We start from the raw sequence: 18,804 nt of genomic DNA, 5'->3' as shown, positions 1-18,804 counted from the left end.
AATAGTTGGCTTTTGTGGCTGTTGGTAGAAGAGTAATTATTTTTACGCATATATTATAGTAGCAGCGGTCTATAACTAAACAGATTATGACATTCCCAGGTCACAATCCTCACCTGTTTAGGTGGAGGAGGCTCGGCAAGAGTAAAACTGCAGATAAGGTAAGTTTTGTCTTCGTAAAATTATGCTTAATTATCTTACATAAAATATATTTTCCAACTATTTTCACTTTTTAGACCTTTCCCCAGGATTATCAAATCCCCTAGAGATATAACATAATTGTACAAAAGGGTCCTATTGGATTTATGAATGAAGAAGAAGCACAGCATCAATGTTATTACTACGGATGAAGGATGGCTCATGTCAGAGGATGGCTTAGAAATGTCATACAGATGACCTTTCTTAGATTCTCATATGCCTGCAGTCTCATATGTCTCCTGTCAGATGAGACAGACCTGTGAAATAATCAGCAGACATCAGGCATGTCTGCTGAGCCCACAGCTCAAGGTGTCTGTGTCTGTGAGCTTGGCTGGGCATTTTCATGGGCCCTGTGATCTCTTTTGCAAAACACTATCAGCTTACACTTGAAATTATTTTAATTTTTTCTTCCAATAACAGATGCATGTGAAGAATTGTGACATCGATCAGTGGAGGAAGGTGAAAGAACTTATTTGCAGCTGCAGCTGTGTGCATGTGTATTTTCATGATGCAGTTTTGAATCATTGCATGTATTCTTTTGGGTTTTGGATTGTTAGTGGGAAAAACAAGCTATTTGAAGATGACACCTTTCACTGATGGGCACTAACCAAGTAATTGAATAATCATCACATTAATTGATAATGAAAACAATCAATAGTTTTTTCCATTTTTTTGTCTTTAGCGCGTGGAGGTGGCTTCCGAGTTTGCTGTATCGGAAGTCTTCCCCCACAAGAAACCTCATTTAGGAATCAACGGCCTAGCTGTACCATTGCAAAGCACTGAGCAGATAAGAGATCATGATGATGCTTACAGTGAAGGTAGGTCAGCCTATAAAAAAATAATAGAGGTCTCTAGAGAAATGTCACCTATATAACAGAGTTGATCCTGTGCAGCAGCAGCAGACTGAACAATGATATTTGGGTGATTGCTTGTTGCAGCTCAGGCTCTTCTTGGTGATTGGCTGAGCAGTAAGTTGCGACTGGAACTAGAGACAGAGGAGGAAGATGACCTGATGTGCTCCAGTGAGAGGAGAAGCTCTGCTGCACTGGCTAGTGCTCAGCCTGCTGCCCTTAACTACTGCAACTTTGATGGTACAAAGCATGACAAGAACTATGTAACCTATCCAACTAACCTTTTTATTTGAATTAATCAAGACCAGTTAAAGCTAGGGTTTGTAGTTAAATATGTCAAAGTTTGGAGCAGAACACCTTTAAAGGACTAGTTCACCACAAAGGAAGATGTTGTCATTATCATGTAATCTTAACTCCAGCTCACTGATTTGAATTTGAATTTATTTCACTGCAGAGATGTTGAATTTGCTTGAGTTTAGAAATTGATCACCGTGAGCATTTTATAAACTTTCTTTTTTTTTGTCAAAGTTAAGTTATCATAGTGTATTTGTCTTCTGTTGTTTTCTTCATTGTTTGTGCATTCAAGGTCAGAATTGTAAGACTTCAGAGTTAAATGCCAAACTGCCAAAGAGGCTACCAAATTTCAATTTCCTTTCACAATGTCCTGTCTTTTGGTATTTTCGGTTTCACATTCCTACAACATAACTTGTGAATGCAGTGGTTTACAACAAGTGACTTCCACATCTTAGATGTAGGAGTTTCCTTGAGTTTTGAAAACAATACTATTAACTGCACTACAATAGAGTTAAACAATAGAGAACCTATATAATATGTGTGTATGTCTAAATGCTTTCTGTAAAAGATTATCTCAAGCAAGTGTTTTGAGTCTCAGCGCGTTGATTTTCACATCATGGGGAAATGAACTGAAAGGGCAACAAATCAATCTGAAAACTTATGCTTTGCAAATCTGTCAGCAGTAATTTACAGTACAAATGTTAATGGTATAAAACATAAAATCACTGGTACAGTCCTTTTAAAAACTCCTCAGTTATAATATTTCTTTTTCACTCGTGCAAAGATCTGTACAACTGCCTGGCCGAGGAGGAAGAGCACAGTGCCGTTAACAGCTTCCTACAGGACCTGATGGAGCAAGAGGTCTTGGACTCTGGAATGATGGAGGAGCTGGCGCTGGATGTTGGACAAACAAGGAAGAAGTTCAGAGATCCGACTGTCACCATGGAAGCACGACACCTGCAGGTATGTGACCAATGTGAATCTCAGTTTTCTCGAGATAAGAGGTGTGAATGCTGTGGGTTGGGAAACTTTCACCGTGAGTAGAATGATGGGCACCCATGTCGTGTTCTCACTTAAAGTAATTGCTACTGATTGCCACTGAAGGTGCGAGAGAACAGGGCACGGCAGGAGGCTGAAAGGCAGAGGCAACAGAGAGAGAGGGAGGCCCGGCGGGGTGCCATAGAGGAGGCAAAGAGGAGGGAGCGAGTGGAGGACACAAGGAAGAAGCAGCAGGGACGCAGACAGGAGGAGATGGTGCAGCAGGAGATGGTGAGACTGCGACGCCAGATGGAGGAGAGGAGAGGCCTGGAACAGCTGGTTCGACAGAGGTATGGTATCCACGGCAACCACCGACCTGTGCTGAAGTGCTTATCGCCCAAATCTGAAATAACCCCCAGTCTCCTGTCTGATTGCATCATACGTGAGCTTGCCTCTTCCACCTTCCTATAGTGGATTGAATGGATTAATGGTAACCTATTGAGAAGTAAGCCAGCTCCCTGACTCAAACGAGTATTGCAGAAGTGTCCCTGTGAAGGGCATTGGACACAAGCTCATGTCCAGCACGGTGAGACTGCTGTGTCATCTCTTACAAAGTGTGTACCAGCCAAGGTAAAACATCCTTTGTTAAAAGCGATCAATGGCTGTCACCATGCGGAAATAAAAAACAGACCTTCAGATATACTTGTACAGCGGTGGTTTGAACTAAATGCAAACATGACAATGCTAACATGGTGATGTTTAGGAGGTATAATGTTTCCCATGTTCACCATCATCTGAGGCTGATGAGAATGTAATTGTATTTGTAGACCAAAGTATTGGATAAATTAGAAATTCAACCTAATGATGGTGCTAGATGAAAAGTTGTTAAAAATAGTTGTGGAGACATTTCACTCAGAACCACAATTGTCAACTTGTGGCACTAGAGGAAAAGTCAGAGGATTCATCATCTGGGGATCATGAATGTCTGTACAAAACTTAATGGCAGTCCATCCAAAACCTGTACACATATTTCTGTCTGGACCAAAGTGGTGGACCGAATCAGCCGTCATTGCCATTTATAGAGCCATACTGCTAGCATAGCTAAAATGTTTTACGATTGTATTACAGGGCATTAGTTTTGTCATTAAGGTATTTCTACTTAATTTAAATTCTGAAAATCTAATGAAAAATGTAACAGAGATTGGCAAGAGAAAAATAACCAATTGGGTCAGTTCCAGGAGATACGGTGTACAATTATGAAAGACCACATATTCATGTTTAGTATGTGTGTTAATACACACCCAAAAAAAGACTTATTTACTGCAACTTTTAGAGATGACTGCTATTCTTTATGGGCCCCTGGTAGACTAAGAAGTGTATGTATGGTTATTCCACAGGGAAAGGGAGAGAGTGGAAGGGCAAAGGGCAGCCAGAAGCCTCCAGTCAGCTCATCCACTTCCCACAAAACAGCAACCGCAGGACACAGAGAAACTTTATAAAGAACAGAAAATTCAAACCATGGTTCTCATGGGTAATCTCAAGGTTGGTTCCTGTACTGTACCTATACTTGCAGGTTGGTACAGCAAATGTATCAATGTAAGTTCTCTAACTTGTGGGCATGCATGTTTGTACATGTTTTGCATGTTTTAGTGTCTGCAGAGGCATTTCTCTAAATGGTATTCAGTGGTGTTGGCCAGAAGGCTACGCTTAGGTAAAGCCATGGCCCTCTGTGACTGGAAGCGGCAGCTGAGAGCCTGGCGAGCGTGGCGGGCAGTGGTCTGGGCAGAACAACAGCAGCGAGAGGTGGCAAGAACAGAGGAGGATCTACGAGCTGAAAACAGGCAAGAACCTCAAAGGAATTACGTTAAAAGGTCCTGATAACCCATCATTGTATAAAGCCTGCCATTTACCACAAATTATACAATGTAAATTACAACCTATATTCAAAATGAATTATTAATGATGGCAGTATTTCTAGAAGACACCCTCCATCATTTCTGTTACCCCAATCAAGCAATAACTGAGGGGTAAAACTACAATCACACCTGTTCCCTCCTCCAGGCGATGTCAGCTGGCTGTGGAGAGTGACCGAAGGCGATTGCTTCGGCGATGTCTGAATGAGTGGCAGCTATGGTGTCGGATGGAGAAGGAACAACGAGAGCTTTTAGCCCAGCAGCAGGAGACCCGGCGCAAGATGGCTGCCTTAATCAATGCTGCATCAACAGGCAAACTCAAGGCCACAGAAACCCCAATTTATCAGCCAATTATGGCGCAACCTGAGGCATCTAACCAACCAGAGACAACGAAAAAGGTGAGAAGTGCACTCACAAATCCTCATATCATTAGCAACAATGCAAAGTGTAAAATGTAATAGGTAAACATCTTTGTTGATGCTCCTTGGATTGTTTTCCAAATCTTCTTATTGCCTGGGATGACCTGAACCTTTCTCAGTAAGTCAACCAGGAAGAAAAACTTTTCCTGCTGAAATATTCACAACTCTGGAGAGTGAGAGCAAGAAAAGAGTGGTGTTAATATATAGGGGACGGGAATGTATAGAGCAGATGGAAAGAATACTAGAGAGAAATAAGTGGTGTAGGATAGTGGAACAGAGCTCGAGGGACAGTAGAAACGGAACAGGAGATAAAGTTGGAGTTGCTGGAGGGGTCAATAAAGAGGACATACTTGCAATCAGGCTCCTGTTGCGTATATATCAGGGTTTCCGGAGCTCAGTGAAGATTAAATTGGACTGAAATACTGTATCTATATTATCTCCCTTAAGTTTTTCATAGACCTAAGGGGGGAATTTCTTTCATATATAGCCTATTGCAATCTTCATATCTGCTCTGTTTTCATCTCTGTAGGGAGAGCACCACAGGTCAAGCACTTCAGCCCCCAATGCCTCTGCAGTACATCAGAATAAGACTCCTGTGGGTGCTGTGGCCCAGCCCACTCAGCCATGGCAGGTGACCCGACAGCATGCAGCACCGACTGCTGCTGAGCTCCAAGGGGCACAGCAGAGATGTGAGGGCGGCGGTTTTACCTGTTCAAAAAGCACAGTGCCGCCGGGCAGCAAGTTTGAGAACAGACACGCCGCCCAGCAGCAGATCATCACACAGCAGAGGAAGCTTTTGAAGGAGCAGCAAGAGCAGATTGTACGGCTGAAGGAGGAGCAGAGCGTGGCGGGGTCAGAGCTGGAAATGGAGAAAACCACACAGCTCAAGCAGCAATCAATAATTGGAGGCTTGAGACCAAAGAGCCTCAACTTTGACCACACAGAGCAGAGGAAGGCCCACTGCACAATGTAAGGCACAAAAACTCCAGATGTGTGTGTATCATATTCACCACTCTCTCATACATCACCCTTTATAAACCCTTTATAAGCTGTAACTAATGGCTTTATTGATAAACCTTTTACCACTGCTTTATTGGTCAGTTGTAAGCAACTAATAAGAACAACATTTGGGTTACCAGTTTGTGTGCTTCTCACCTTCTAATAAGCCATTCAGGCAGCATGTGTAAATGTCCATAAGTCATTCATTAAGGGTGAGAAACCAACAATTCTGCAGTTATACATGTTAATGCGTGATTGATCAAGGGTTTGCATAGTAATCAATCAAGTCTGCAGTTATAAATGTGAATAAATACTTAATTAAAGGATGTCCAGATATCCTGCTGCACTTTTATGGTGGTCTACATACTGGAGAAGGATAGATTGTTTACAACCTGGCAACCCAAATGTTGTCCTCAGTAATGGTAACTGATTTATAAGGCATAAGTAAATTATTTTTTAACTGTTAATAAAGCCAATATTACAACTCATTAACTTTTTAATAAGGGTGACTTGTAAAACTAATTTCAGCAACAATAGCATTGTTAAGTTAGTTAGTCAGGGAGCTATCACCATTCAGTGTAGGCTATATTAGTCAAACTTCAAAATGTTGGTCCAGTGGGTCTTGGTGTAGATTGAAAGTCATAGTGACACTTTGGCCATTTGCACCTTGTTTACTGTTCCCCTAAAATAATGAATTACAGGCTCAAATAGTAAAAATAGTATAAAAAAGGCCCAATAATGTGATACTAAAAAGGTAAAAAAAATAGATTAGGAATATGGACATTTTGGGTACAACTACAGTGGACGATGTGTATATATTCTTAGCCTGGCCTCTCATTTCAACCCCCTGGACTTTCTCCATTTATACACATCCCAAACGTGCTGTTAGCTCTAAAATTGTCTTTAGATGATGAAAAATAACTTAGCTTAGCTCACTTCTCTTTCTACAGTGCAGACTAATATTGGCAGGACATTGTCTGTGTACACCCCAGTGGGTAAACATTGGCTTTTACAGAAAAATCTCAAATGTCTAGAATAGTACAGGCACTTATTGTTTTCAGGAGCTACACCAAGGTACAGTAAATTGGGGTGAAAGTCATCCGTTAATAGCTTTTCTTTTTAAATACAAGTCATGTAGGAGTATATACAGTCAGATACATAATGATTTTAAAGCTTAGAGAACAGAGCAGGAGATTGTGCAAAAGCCAATATTTTGTACATTAATAAGTCTTATAATTAGATATTTATGTGATGTGGCCGGGTTGGATCAGTGGGTAGAGCAGGCGCACATATACCTAGAGGTTTATTCCTCGAGGTCTAGGGTTCGAATCCGACCTGTGACGATTTCCTGCATGTCTTCCCCCTCTCTCTCCCCTTTCTCACCTAGCTGTGCTGTCAATTAAAGGTGGAAAAGCCCAAAAAATAATCTTAAAAAAAGAAGAAGATATTCATGTCATTACAGATGCTTTCCCAGAAGTCTAAACAACCTTGAACATATAGTTTTCATGACTAAAAGCAAAACGCTCTGCCCTTCACTTCCCACTAAAATTAATTTATGGATGTCTGACGCATGTCGGTTGAGTTTGATTGGTTCGATACCTATCTGAATAAAGTTTGCCCGGTAAGGATCAGCAAGATGTGAATATGCAGAGAAATTTATAATGACGGAGCTGTGTTTCTGTGCTTCTCGCTGTGATTGTTGAAGGGCACCAAGAGTTACCGGAGAACCTGACAGTCTCTGTGCACCTCCAAGGGAAGCTATCACACGACAGACACGCCACCATCCAATCATCACGGGTCAGTCCACAAGGTCCTTCACTCTGAGAGCTTAAAAGCAGAGGACAAAATACACAAACTCACATATACATATATTATAAACACACAGCAGGTACATATCATCTTCCAAACATAGAATGCTGTAGCTCTCTCACGCATATGGAGACAAAACAATTGCGTAATAAAAGCCTATAGATCTTTAGTCTGACAACAGTAGCACTAATTTTTTCCTTCCAGTTACATGTTCAGAATATGAAGGCTGAAGCATACATACATAAACATCAACATATCCACTTCTGAGACTCTGTTGTACCAGAGGAATACCTTGTGCTCAACTCACCCGTCTCCCTCCCTTTGAAGCCATGGAGGCCCGTTCACGTCAACGTGCAGAGCGAAGGAAGGAGATTAAGGGACTAAAGAAAAAGAAGGAAGAGGAAAAACTGGTAAGAGACTGATAAGTTGTTTTCTTGACCTCAAAACTGTTTTGTAGGGTGAGTAGCAAGTTGTAATTGTCTGAAACAATATTTTATTTAAAACAAGCAAATTTAATTAAACTCTTCAGGCTGAGATGAAAGCTGCTGAGGAGCAGAGACAGAGAGAGGAGGAGGAGGAGAAACGCAAAGCAGACGAAAAGAAGAGGGAGGAGAAAAGGCAGGAAAGAGAGGTGAGATTCCTATTTTATGGATGTTCCCAAAAACATCAGTCAAAATACAGAAAGCGGTAACACTGAGCGACATGTATAATGTCACTTCTTTCTTTCTTTCTGTGTGTGTGTGTGTGTGTGTGTGTGTGTGTGTGTGTGTGTGTGTGTGTGTGTGTGTGTGTGTGTGTGTGTGTGTGTGCAGAGGGAAGAGGAAAAACAGAGGCAACTGAAAAGGCAACAGGAGCTCCTGAAGCTGGCCCACCAACACTACCACAGAAAGTTGCTGCTACGGCGAGGCCTGGCGCCATGGAAACGCCTCATTCAGCTCAGACAAGCCAACATACAGGTGAATCACTGGGCTTGTCTATTTCAGTCGACAGGTACAGCAGTAGAGTATTATCAGCCATATTCAACTGCCCTCAGTCCTCTAACTCAACATTTTAAGAACCCAGGAGGGTTTGTTTGTTTGTTTGGTTTTTTGATTTTCAAAATCCAACTTGAATAAGTAGAAGGAGATTTTGACCTACAAGGGTAAATCCAAGTCCACGCCATGGATTTGAATAATAAAAAAGTTAAAGACTTGTTTGCATGGAGTGCTGCATGTGCGTCTGCTATCTGACTTGGAGGCAGTCGCTTAAAGGCAATGTGTGCAATGAAAGGCTTTTTATAATTCAAATCTCTGATGGACATAATGCTTCCTAATTTTCTCATACTAAAAAGCTTGTTTATCGTTTTCCATCTGATTATAACGACTAACCGGTCTTACATTTGAGCAATTCTAAGAGGATTATACACGTTTTTCTTTGTCAGTCCCCTTAACTGAAGCTCAGACATGTTCATAACACACTTTTTTTAACCAATAGTATAAATAACTTCTTAAAAATTTAGTAGTATAAATAACTTCTAAAAAGGCCATAATAAGCACAATATTTGGCTTTTGGCTGATTTACAGTATGTATTCATTTATTTATTCTATCATTAAACGGATGATTTTTTTTGTTCCATTTTTATAATATCTGTCCATTGGTGCTGTATTTTCCCTTATTGTGAAGAACTTTGATTTTCAGAAGTGCTATAGAAAGTTAGTTATTATGACAAAATATCACAAATCACATGCTGTGTATCCACAGGCAACCTACTTTAACACATTCAATAGACGCACTGCGCAATGAGCAGACTGCTGTGTTAAATATACTCACTCAGCAGCTTAAAAGACCTAAGTTATGAAACACATATATACCCACCAACCAATAACACTCTTAAACTCTTGATCTGAACATGCAAACATAACACACACGCGGCAGTAGGAACATATCCAAACAAAAGCATGTGACACCTTGACAGTATCATCATTTCATCTTCAAAATGTTCCTCTCTTTGCACAGCATCACACAAAAACTCTTGTGCATACATGTTTCACAGCTATATATAAACCCTCTTTGTTAAATGTGAGTCAGCCGAAGACAAGCGCTTCATCATTTGATAGCACTCCATTGTTCCAACCTGGCACGTACGTATGATTGAGTTTGGATGCATTCATCAGCGTGCATCAACGTTTTTCTTTTCAATCCCTGCCAGCTGGCTGAGAGTCATCACAATCTCTTCCTCCTGCGGCGATGCACACTAGGCTGGCAGCAATCAGCAAGAGAGTCTCTTACTGAGAAGGAAGATTCTGCTGACCAACTGCACCAGCACTTTCTGCTTCGGAGGAGCTTAAGCTGCTGGAAAAGAGTGTGTACACGCCGCACACACACAAACACAGTTACTCAATCAGGATTGCAGTCTCCACATCTTCGGCTGGAGATTTAGAGCAATACCTTTTCCTAATCAGCTCTTCTACCTGTTATCAATCATGGTTTCTTTAAAGAAAAAAAAAAGTTTAAAAGTTTAGACCAGTTTCTACTTGCCATCCTCATCACTTCACACTAAAATGCCCCCATCTCTGAGTGAATGTTGTCTATTTCAGCTCAAGGACTGGCGGATGATTCAACAGGAGAGAGCCAAGCGTTTCTGTCGCACTCGCACTCTGAGGAGGTTTCTGGTGGCACTGCTGGACCATGTGACCCAGGAGAGGCTGGTGGAGTGGGACCGTCAGGAGGTGGCTCAGGAACACAATAACAGGTCTGCAAGCCGTGACTTTCCCATATGTTCAGTGTGTGGATGCTGCAGTGTGCTCCCCCAGTGACACAACCAACTAACAGGATGTCAAATTAAATTCAACAGCTTGTTTAATTACGAGTTTAAATGTAATATAAGAGAAGTTGGGTTACGGTATGCTAGAAAAAAACAATGCCTTGATTTGTATCAAACATAAACATTTATGTTATAGACATTTTAAGGCCTATTCTAATAAGAAAGTTAAGACTTTCAAGATTGACTTGCGATAAAAATAGTTAATTCATGAACAAACACTACGGAATATGATAAAGGTTACCAACTGGAACATGCATATTTGAGCAGAAGCCATTGTTGAACATTAACCAATATGAAATGTGAGAGCTTTTGCTCTTTTCCACTGCAGCTGCCTATGCATTAGATTATAAACTCCACCATCATCACCTTAACTTCCGTGAAGTGCCTCAAATCTGCTGTTAGCTGTAAATGCCTCTTCAAACTATGAGTAATGGAGTCTGTTGTGGTGTTCAAATAGAAACTTCAAGGTCTCTAGCCCTGGGTAATTAACAAACAAAAAAATAACCATGGAACCATGAATGTCAATTTTATCAATTCATCTTGATCTTGATGATATTTCACTGGAGACTTTGACCTGCTGATGGCAAAGTCAGGGGATCACATAAGATTCATCTTATGTGAACCAAATATGATGGCAATCCCCTCCATAGATCTCGAGATATTTCAATCTGAAATAAAGTGATGCACAGACAGACTGTCATTGCCATCCTAAGAGTCAATTTGCTAGCATGGCTGAAAAAAAGTCAGTTTGGTAACTTTTCTAATTTGCATTTAAATTGTTTTACAAATTATACATTTTAAATCAGCAAACACATTCAGGTTTTGATTGTGCTTAATAACATTATTATGTGGTCTTGTTTCCCATTGTGGACAAAATTAATGAATTCTGTAGCACTGGTCTAACTAGGATTTCACCGTCATTGATACAAAATGTGAGAATAAACTTTAGCTTCTCAGTTGTCACCTAAATGACCAAAGCACGCAGGCGAATTCCCACCTGCTGCCCAGCTGCCATTGTCAATAATCCCCCAGAAACATCATGTGAAAACTCATTAGGTGTTGTCAACCCAGAGGTCCCTATAATTCAGTTTCTTATTGCTCGCTTGCTTTTCCCATCTGTACCTCCATCTGTCTGCACTTCAGACGGGTGCTGCGACGATGTTTGCTGGCCTGGAGGCAGTTTCCCTGTCTGCTGCGCAAGGAAAGAGTGAGGGAGGAGCAGCGGGAGAAGCTGGGACGGAGAGTGACTGCGGTTCTGCCTGATTTCTGCTCCTATCCACTGTAAAGCCTCTGGGAGAAAAAGACACTGTAGGAGACAAACTGCACACCCACACTGACGACAAACAAACATCTCCATAACTCTGTTGAGGACACACATGCAAATACAAAATGAATACACATGCACCTCTCTCACATTCATTTAATATAAATAGATTTAATTTCTTACAAACACACAACTGGATGCGTACAACCTTTTTGGATACCAAAAAAGGTGACATTAATGTGCTTTTAATTTATTCAGGAATCAGTTTGAACCATTTTAAGAGAATAAAAGTCACTATTCATATTCATACTATCCAATCATTTATTATGTTTAATGCAGTGGTGAGCTGTAGAACATTAATTATGTCACTTTATGTCACACCAGGAGGTTTGCTTCATCTGTGATTTAATATCCATGACACAGTTCACAAATCCAGGTCAGGGTCCCTCCTTTGAGAACACTGCAGATAAGTGTTTGTGGAGGAGTGTGCAGACAGACCATCCTTGAAAAGATGTTTTGCACATTTTGTGCAGGACTGACCAACTCCAGAGGCATCATCTTGTTACTGACGCCGTGCTCAGAAAAAAACGTCCCTAGGAGGACCAGAACAGATTACTCATTCTTATATTTTTCTTGTACGTCGACTTCCAGCAAGGCACTAGAATGTAGGAGACATAAAGACAAGTCCAGGGAAGACGGTCAGTGTGAAGGAAACGGTGATATTTGTTTGGCAGACATTGATAAGGTCAGTGTGACTAGATACAGCTGCATAGAGATTCCAGTTGTGAGTGACATTCGTGCGAATGTATCTGGGGTTTGTACTTATGGCTGTGTCAAAGTCTAAATCAATAACTGCAGTAACCCAGCGATAAAGGTCCTGGCAGAAGTTAGAGTGAAAACGATCCATGCTGCCATCCACTGGACATGAACAAGAACAGCAACACCACTTTGACACAACACAATGTCTTCCTGATGTTAGCATCAACTTGTCACGGAACAGAATTTATAATTTTGTAGGTTTTTGTTTTAAAAGCCTTTCGTTATCTCCCGTGCTGTGCTGTACATTCACATGTAACTCAGACCTAATGCTACTACTCATGAAGCTGCTGCAGACTTTATTACTGGGAATCCATGCTGTCTAGGGTTTTAAAATCAGGGTTGGGTAACGGTCTCTTACACCAGTTCTGTTGGGACGGGAAAGGGTGGATTCAGTTTTTCTCCCATGGTCATGAACTCTGCCCAGTTCCCACGGAAACCTCGAGAGTAGACGCCGGTGTCCACGACGAGTCCCCAGTAGGCCCTGCGAGCGGTTTTGTCTCGCAGGGCTATGCGTGCCTCGCGCTCAGTTACGTTGTAGCTGACGTTGATGACCTGCACCACCAGCAGGTGGAGCAGCCCACAGGTCACGATACCGCTGTACCACGCACAGGTGAAGCAAAGTGCAGAGCTGAAACAACAATACGCAAAGATGGTATATGGAAAATACTCGTCAGTGGTCTCTAGTGTGTAAATTATGCAATTATTACAAATTAACTGTATCTTTGGCATTTCTGTACTGCAAGTTCTTGCTACTTTTTAATCTGTAATTAATTTATATTTATCAATATTAGTGTGAATGTATGGGTCACTCAACTTGCTTGTATTAAGACCTGAGAGAGATATATATATTCTTTTTCTTTCTCATCGTTACATTTATAGTTTCTATGAAGGATTTATAAACATCTGATTTTTTTTTTTTACCCAAACTGACCCAAAAGCTTCTAACCTGGGAACATAACAATAAATGGGATGAAAGCAACAAAGAATTGGTCTATTGATTTTCAATTAAACCTATATCATTAGAATGGGGCTTCAGAATTAGGTAAATTGTAACTTTAAGGGAATATAATGTTAAAGTTACCCAGCCCAGATAGTAAGAGGGGGAGATCTTTGCTCTCAGTACCTGTACTGGTCGTAGACCCCCGGGCAGTAGAGCAGGGCGGTGAGGAGGTGTTGATTTGGACACACACTCTGAAGCACCAGGCTGATCCCGTACAGGGACGTCAACAGGAAGAGGACGAGCGTAAGCAGGAAGCTGCGGTGATTGACCTGACCCACACAGCTGTTTATCCTACCCAGGCACCGACGGAGGGAGCACAAACACACAAGTACACACACACACACACACACACACACACACACAGGCAGACAAAACATCGTACTGAGACCAGGATTACACTACACTACACACATGCAGGACCACACATATATGTGTAGGAGTGGATGATAGCAATGAACTGTTCACTTGTAGCTGTAATTAATATGAGCGTGTGATGGTGGCTCGACACAACATACAAATATGGTTAATAAAGACACAGCAGGTGTGAACAGGACAAACTCATTCAGTTTGAGCTGATTACGTATCCTGGGAAGAAAGACATTTAAGAGCATTGTTTTTAAAATTAAAAAGGACTTTTTTTCGATTTATTGAATAGTTTGTATAAAAAAAGACGAGCAGATGACAACGAGACAACCTCAGTGTTTGAGATGTGAGACAAAGTGGAAGCAACAGTGATGATAGACCAAGTGAGAGGCATTTTAATGGAACCCACCAGACACAGTGGTGGTCGAGACGCAGCACGCAGACACCACAGATCCGACAATGTCCCGCCCTCGGGGGCCGCACCACTCTGCACACCGGACACCAGTTCCTTTGGCTGCTTTCCTTCAGCTCCACTCCCGCGTGCTCCGACCATCCCACCCGGTTGGCTACTGTCATCGTCACGTCTTGCCTCCCCCCGTTGATGACAGGGTCTCTGTCTGCCTGAGGACTGTAATACGTCACCGTGCTGTGGACGGCCTCTTTGTTTGGCCGCACAATTCCGGGTCCTCTCTTGGTGTGGACAAGAGCTACCAGGGTAAGTATGACCCCTACAGTTACCACCGCTAGCTGGACCAGGCTAACATCCCCTCTGGGAAGCACATTAGTGATGAACAAGTAGTACATGTACGCCAGGGAGAAGAGTGCCAGGCTGAGGAAGAAGAGTGTCTGTCCTTTCTTGCGGTGGGTGAAATAGTAGTACCACAGCACCAGGCCAGGCAGAGCTATCAGAATTGCCATGCCGAGCAGGAAGTGGAAAGCAGCTAAGTGCAGCAGGACCGGGAGGAGAATAAGAGGAGGGATGATGGACAGGTCAACTTTTCGGGCTCCACCCCATAGCCAGGGTACACGAATCCGGTCTGTGAAGACTTCAGCCACATGAGACAGGGATTCAGGTTTCTGAGGCTCCCTCTTCATAAACCTGAAAGAGTAAAAAAGGAGGTGAAATATGTTTACTTCAGGTGATCAACAACTTCTTCATTACCTGGTAAAGCCACCAAATGAGCAAACCTTCATCCCATTAACTTCAAGGTCACGTCAATATAACGGCTCTCTGAGGTTGTACTCGAAATGCTGCTTTGAACTAAATGCGACCGTCAGCATGCTAACAAATGCACAATGACTACACAGCTAGATGTTTAGCAAGTATAAAGTTAACTATCCTGCTTTAGCATGCTAAAGTCAGGGGATCACCAAAATGATCACAATTCATCCTGAGGGAACAGGAATGTCTGCACTTGAGAACTTTTACCTGCTGTTGGTGCTAGAGGAAAAGGTGCTGAGAATCACCAAAGCAGGTAGGGTTCTTCTTCTGGGGACATGAATGTAAAGAATTCCAAGGCAATCCATCAAATAGTTGTTGAGATATTTCAGTCTGGATCAAAGTGGTGATCCTACTGACCAACCTACAGACCAACATTGTCATCGCAATGAACAAGCAGGGCTAAAAATGTCAAGCATTTGCTGGTTCCAGCTTGTCAAATATCAGGCTTTCCTGTTTTCCACGGTTTTATATCATTGTAATTTAAATATCTATGGGTTTTGGGCTGTTGTCCGGACGAAGCAAGCAATTTGAAGATGCCACTTTAGGCTCCGCAAAATTGTAAAGGGCATCAGTTTTCTGACATAACCAATACAGTAGATCAAATCCCAAGTAAAAATAATCATAAGTTGCCGCCCCAGAGTTTTTCAGTTTAATGTCTCTCACCTGTCACAGGCATCATCCAGGTCCTCACAGTCACAGCAGCAGGCTACCACATGACTGCGCTCTCCGAGTCTGTTCACATACTCACAGCAGCACAAGGTCTCCTCTTCCTCCAGTACCTTGTAGGCTCGCTTCTTCATGATGGACAGCCGCACAGCCTATCGTATTATAAAAGTTTATTGGTACCGTTACTGACATTTATGTTTTAGATTAAATAGGATTCAGAGACAAAAAAATGGCAGATAAGAGACATGAAGTGTAAGACAATACCGGTAAATACCTCTAAAAGCCTTCTTATACTGTCTACGCTAAAAGCCCACTTTGCTGAAATTTCATTTGCACACAGCAGCTTACCAGCTATTTGCACATGCTTTGGTGGAGCGGTTTCAAACATTTTCCCACCACTGCAAAGCCTGCTTATTTGACCCTACCCACGTAGGGTCAAACCCCACCTCCTACCCCCACATCTGTCACACATCTGTCACGCTTTAATGATTTACAGGAACAGAACGGTCCCATCAACGCAGCCTGCTGGCTTGTTTAGACGGCACAGTTGGATTTGGGCTAAGGTGGGGCAATGGAAGCTTTTATAACAATCGCAGGTCTTCAGTGTCCCCTCTACCACAGTGAACAAAACTAGTAAACCACTAAGTGGGATGAATCCTTCAGCTCAGTAAAACCTGTCTCTTCGGGGATCTGGCTCAGTTGAATGAGCCTCTGATTAGCAGTAAATCAAAGCATGACCTGGTGTTTTATTATTAGTCAGCCACTGATCAAACTAACATGGTAAAAAGGACATCAGGCTCAGGAAAGGCCACCACACTTAACAGGTGAGTACTTCTAGGGCTTAAAGAGAAGACAGAAGGCTACATGTACTGAATAATAAGTGTGTGGGTGTGTGGTAGCTCCAACTAGCACATCTGCTCCCTGACAAAAGAAACTAATACTGCTGCAAGGATTCATAGCATGACTGTGGTGCTCAGGTGTTTTAATGTCCTGTTGTAACACTAAGCAACTTTCTGTGGTATACAGTTTTACTTGCAATTGCTGCAGGATATTAAAAAGATTGTAAAAATTTAATGCAGGATGGATCATGTAACTGTCTATAGGAATAGAAGGAGTGCCATTGTTTAAAAAAAACAACTTGGGAACTTTGTAGGTGAGACATATAGAGGTGAAATGATTAGTTGATTAATCGATTTAAACGAACAATTTTGATAATAGATACTTCATCTTATAAATTGTGAGAATGTGCTGCTTATGTGATAGTATACAGAATACCTTTAGGTTTCAAACAATTAACGTTAGTTAAACTAAATAAGGGATCTGAAGATGTCGACTTGAACTTTGGGAAATTGTGATTTTGTAATTTGTTTTCATTTTTTACATTACATTTTTTTTACAAGAAAGTAAGCGGTGACAAACAAATGTCAATGAAGTTAACCTGCTGAAGATGTTAAAGAAACGGTTTGACATTTTGAGACACTTTCTGAGAGTTCGATGAGAAGATTGAACCCTTTCATTTACCCTGAAGCTACAGCAATGGGACTGCTAGCTTAGTTTAGCATAAAGACTGGAAACCTAGCTATTTCTTCTATCAACGTGACAAACTGGTCTGGTCTACAGCCTCTGCAACTTGTGTCTTGATTAAAAATGACATTGACAAGACGGCTTCTTGCACTGTAACCAGGCAGGCACTGAGTAAACAGTAGCGTTACTGTCGACCCACATTTGTACTTATCATACCGGTTAACAAGCCGCTGCGTCAAACACGGCTTAAATGTGGCGCCAAAGATACACAGTAAATGCTAAAACACAGCCTTAACATACATGACAACTGACCTACTACATGCCGCTGCCCTCGAGTAAATATCGACGTCAACGGTTCACCCCGGGCGCCCGACTTCTCAACGGAAGTCTTTCACCTGTTCGGCTGTCGTATCCGGTGTTTTTCCACAGCTGCGTGACGCCTTTACGGTCTACGCATGACGCCCAGTGTGTCAAGAAAGTGTCCAAAATAACAGCAGCTGGTGATAAACCATGGATGTGATAAACCAGTCTGGGTTCATGTGTCCGATGTGATCTTGTTACCGGGTTTCAGTTCGCTGTTCAGGGAGACGTCCTGTGGCTCTGCCCCTAAACAGTTTCCCTCCTGACGTCAAACGAGCTGGACTCTCCCCGCCCAGGACACGTTTATGTCATGGATGTATTAAGAGAACACCAAAGACTGTCTATGGTAGCCTACCACGTACGTTCTTACAGGACAGCCATGTAACCTTTTTATACACGCATGCATGTAACGCTTTTTTTTTTTTAACTCTAAGTGCCTCACAAACAGGCTCCTGTTTGTGAAATTTTTTTCTTCAAACTTCAATCATCCAATCTACCAAACGAGTCAATGGCAGAATAAGCTGTTTGGCATTGGTAGAGAAGATTTGGCAAATTTTTCATGGGCGCAACCCACATACTCAGCGCTGCTGCTCATCCCACAAATGCATGTAAAACTGAACAGGCTTTCCAACGGTATAAGATTTTTTGCCAAAAAGCATTGTTACCACAGAGAAATAATCTACCAAACACAAATTTAATAAGGAAAAAGGAGTTTTGGCTTTCTCAGGAGAACATCTATGTGTGCAGAATTATTATGCAACTAAATGAAAAACACATCTCACTTGTTAATTTTAATTTCTTAGAGTAAGAATAAAAACTCAAAATGTACAAATAAACACTTCTGCCATGAGCCTTCCATCCGGAATCTGTTAGTTTCTTGATCTATTGATGAGCAACTTTTTGTGTAGCAGCAACCACAGCCTCCCAAATGCTTTTCAAAGAGGTGTATTGTCTTCCCTCACTGTAAATATCACATTTAAGAAGGGCCCCCAAGTTCTCAATGGGTCAGGTGAGGAAGGGGGCCATGTCATTATTCTGTCATCTTTAAGGCCTTTGCTGGCTGGCCATGCAGTGGAGTACTTGGATGCATGTGATGGAGCATTGTCCTGCAAAAAAATCATGGACTTCTTGAAGAATATAGACTTTTTCCTTTACCACTGCTTGAAGAAAGTATCTTCTAAAAACTGGCAGTAGTTCTGGGAGTTGATTTTTAAGTCCATCTTCAACCTGAAAAGGTCCAACTAGCTCATCCTTAATAATAGCAGCCCATACCAGTTCACCTCCACCTTGTTGGCGTCGGACTCTAAGTGGAGCTCTGTGCCCAT

General features: G+C 41.9%; 2 protein-coding genes across 6 annotated transcripts; one reads left to right on the top strand and one right to left on the bottom strand.

Moving 5' to 3' along the window:
- The first annotated feature begins 78 nt into the window (after positions 1–78).
- Positions 79–11,671, top strand: ccdc191 (coiled-coil domain containing 191). Of its 2 annotated transcripts, XM_039790172.1 has the most exons (17): positions 83–158; positions 616–654; positions 878–1,013; positions 1,134–1,286; positions 2,125–2,303; positions 2,445–2,668; positions 3,716–3,860; positions 3,969–4,159; positions 4,380–4,629; positions 5,180–5,619; positions 7,355–7,446; positions 7,786–7,868; positions 7,988–8,089; positions 8,271–8,414; positions 9,647–9,799; positions 10,035–10,189; positions 11,405–11,671. In XM_039790172.1, exons 1-17 carry the CDS (start codon positions 87–89, stop codon positions 11,544–11,546), a joined length of 2,700 nt encoding a protein of 899 aa, XP_039646106.1. In that variant the 5' UTR covers positions 83–86; the 3' UTR covers positions 11,547–11,671. The 2 variants fall into 2 exon arrangements, with proteins under 2 accessions (XP_039646107.1, XP_039646106.1); XM_039790173.1 differs by lacking the exon at positions 616–654 and having other exon boundaries at positions 79–158.
- A 161-nt stretch (positions 11,672–11,832) lies between these two features.
- zdhhc23b (zinc finger DHHC-type palmitoyltransferase 23b) lies at positions 11,833–17,804 on the bottom strand. Of its 4 annotated transcripts, none has more exons than XM_039790175.1 (7): positions 17,681–17,804; positions 15,593–15,747; positions 15,137–15,196; positions 14,117–14,806; positions 13,468–13,635; positions 12,703–12,972; positions 11,833–12,183 (listed from the first exon to the last, which is right to left on the bottom strand). In XM_039790175.1, exons 2-7 carry the CDS (start codon positions 15,727–15,729, stop codon positions 12,138–12,140), a joined length of 1,371 nt encoding a protein of 456 aa, XP_039646109.1. In that variant the 5' UTR covers positions 15,730–15,747; positions 17,681–17,804; the 3' UTR covers positions 11,833–12,137. The 4 variants fall into 4 exon arrangements, with proteins under 4 accessions (XP_039646109.1, XP_039646108.1, XP_039646111.1 ...); XM_039790174.1 differs by having other exon boundaries at positions 17,432–17,803; XM_039790177.1 differs by lacking the exon at positions 12,703–12,972 and having other exon boundaries at positions 17,432–17,801.
- Between the last annotated feature and the right edge of the window lie 1,000 nt (positions 17,805–18,804).

Source organism: Perca fluviatilis, chromosome 22 (assembly GCF_010015445.1).
Source record: "Perca fluviatilis chromosome 22, GENO_Pfluv_1.0, whole genome shotgun sequence".
NCBI lineage: Eukaryota > Metazoa > Chordata > Actinopteri > Perciformes > Percidae > Perca > Perca fluviatilis.
The sequence above is the reverse complement of the archived record's forward strand: the minus strand, read 5'-3'. Positions and strand labels throughout refer to the sequence as shown.

Excerpts from the sequence above, each read along its gene's own strand:
- ccdc191 (XM_039790172.1), top strand. The coding sequence starts at position 87 with ATGACATTCCCAGGTCACAATCCTCACCTGTTTAGGTGGAGGAGGCTC. Across the intron at positions 159-615 it reads AGAGTAAAACTGCAGATAAG|ATGCATGTGAAGAATTGTGA; the intron begins GTAAGTTTTGTC and ends TTCCAATAACAG. Across the intron at positions 2,669-3,715 it reads GAACAGCTGGTTCGACAGAG|GGAAAGGGAGAGAGTGGAAG; the intron begins GTATGGTATCCA and ends GTTATTCCACAG.
- zdhhc23b (XM_039790175.1), bottom strand. The coding sequence starts at position 15,729 with ATGAAGAAGCGAGCCTACAAGGTACTGGAGGAAGAGGAGACCTTGTGC. Across the intron at positions 14,807-15,136 it reads TCCTCTAGCACCAACAGCAG|GTTTATGAAGAGGGAGCCTC; the intron begins GTAAAAGTTCTC and ends TTACTCTTTCAG. Across the intron at positions 13,636-14,116 it reads CTCGACCACCACTGTGTCTG|GATAAACAGCTGTGTGGGTC; the intron begins GTGGGTTCCATT and ends GTGCCTGGGTAG.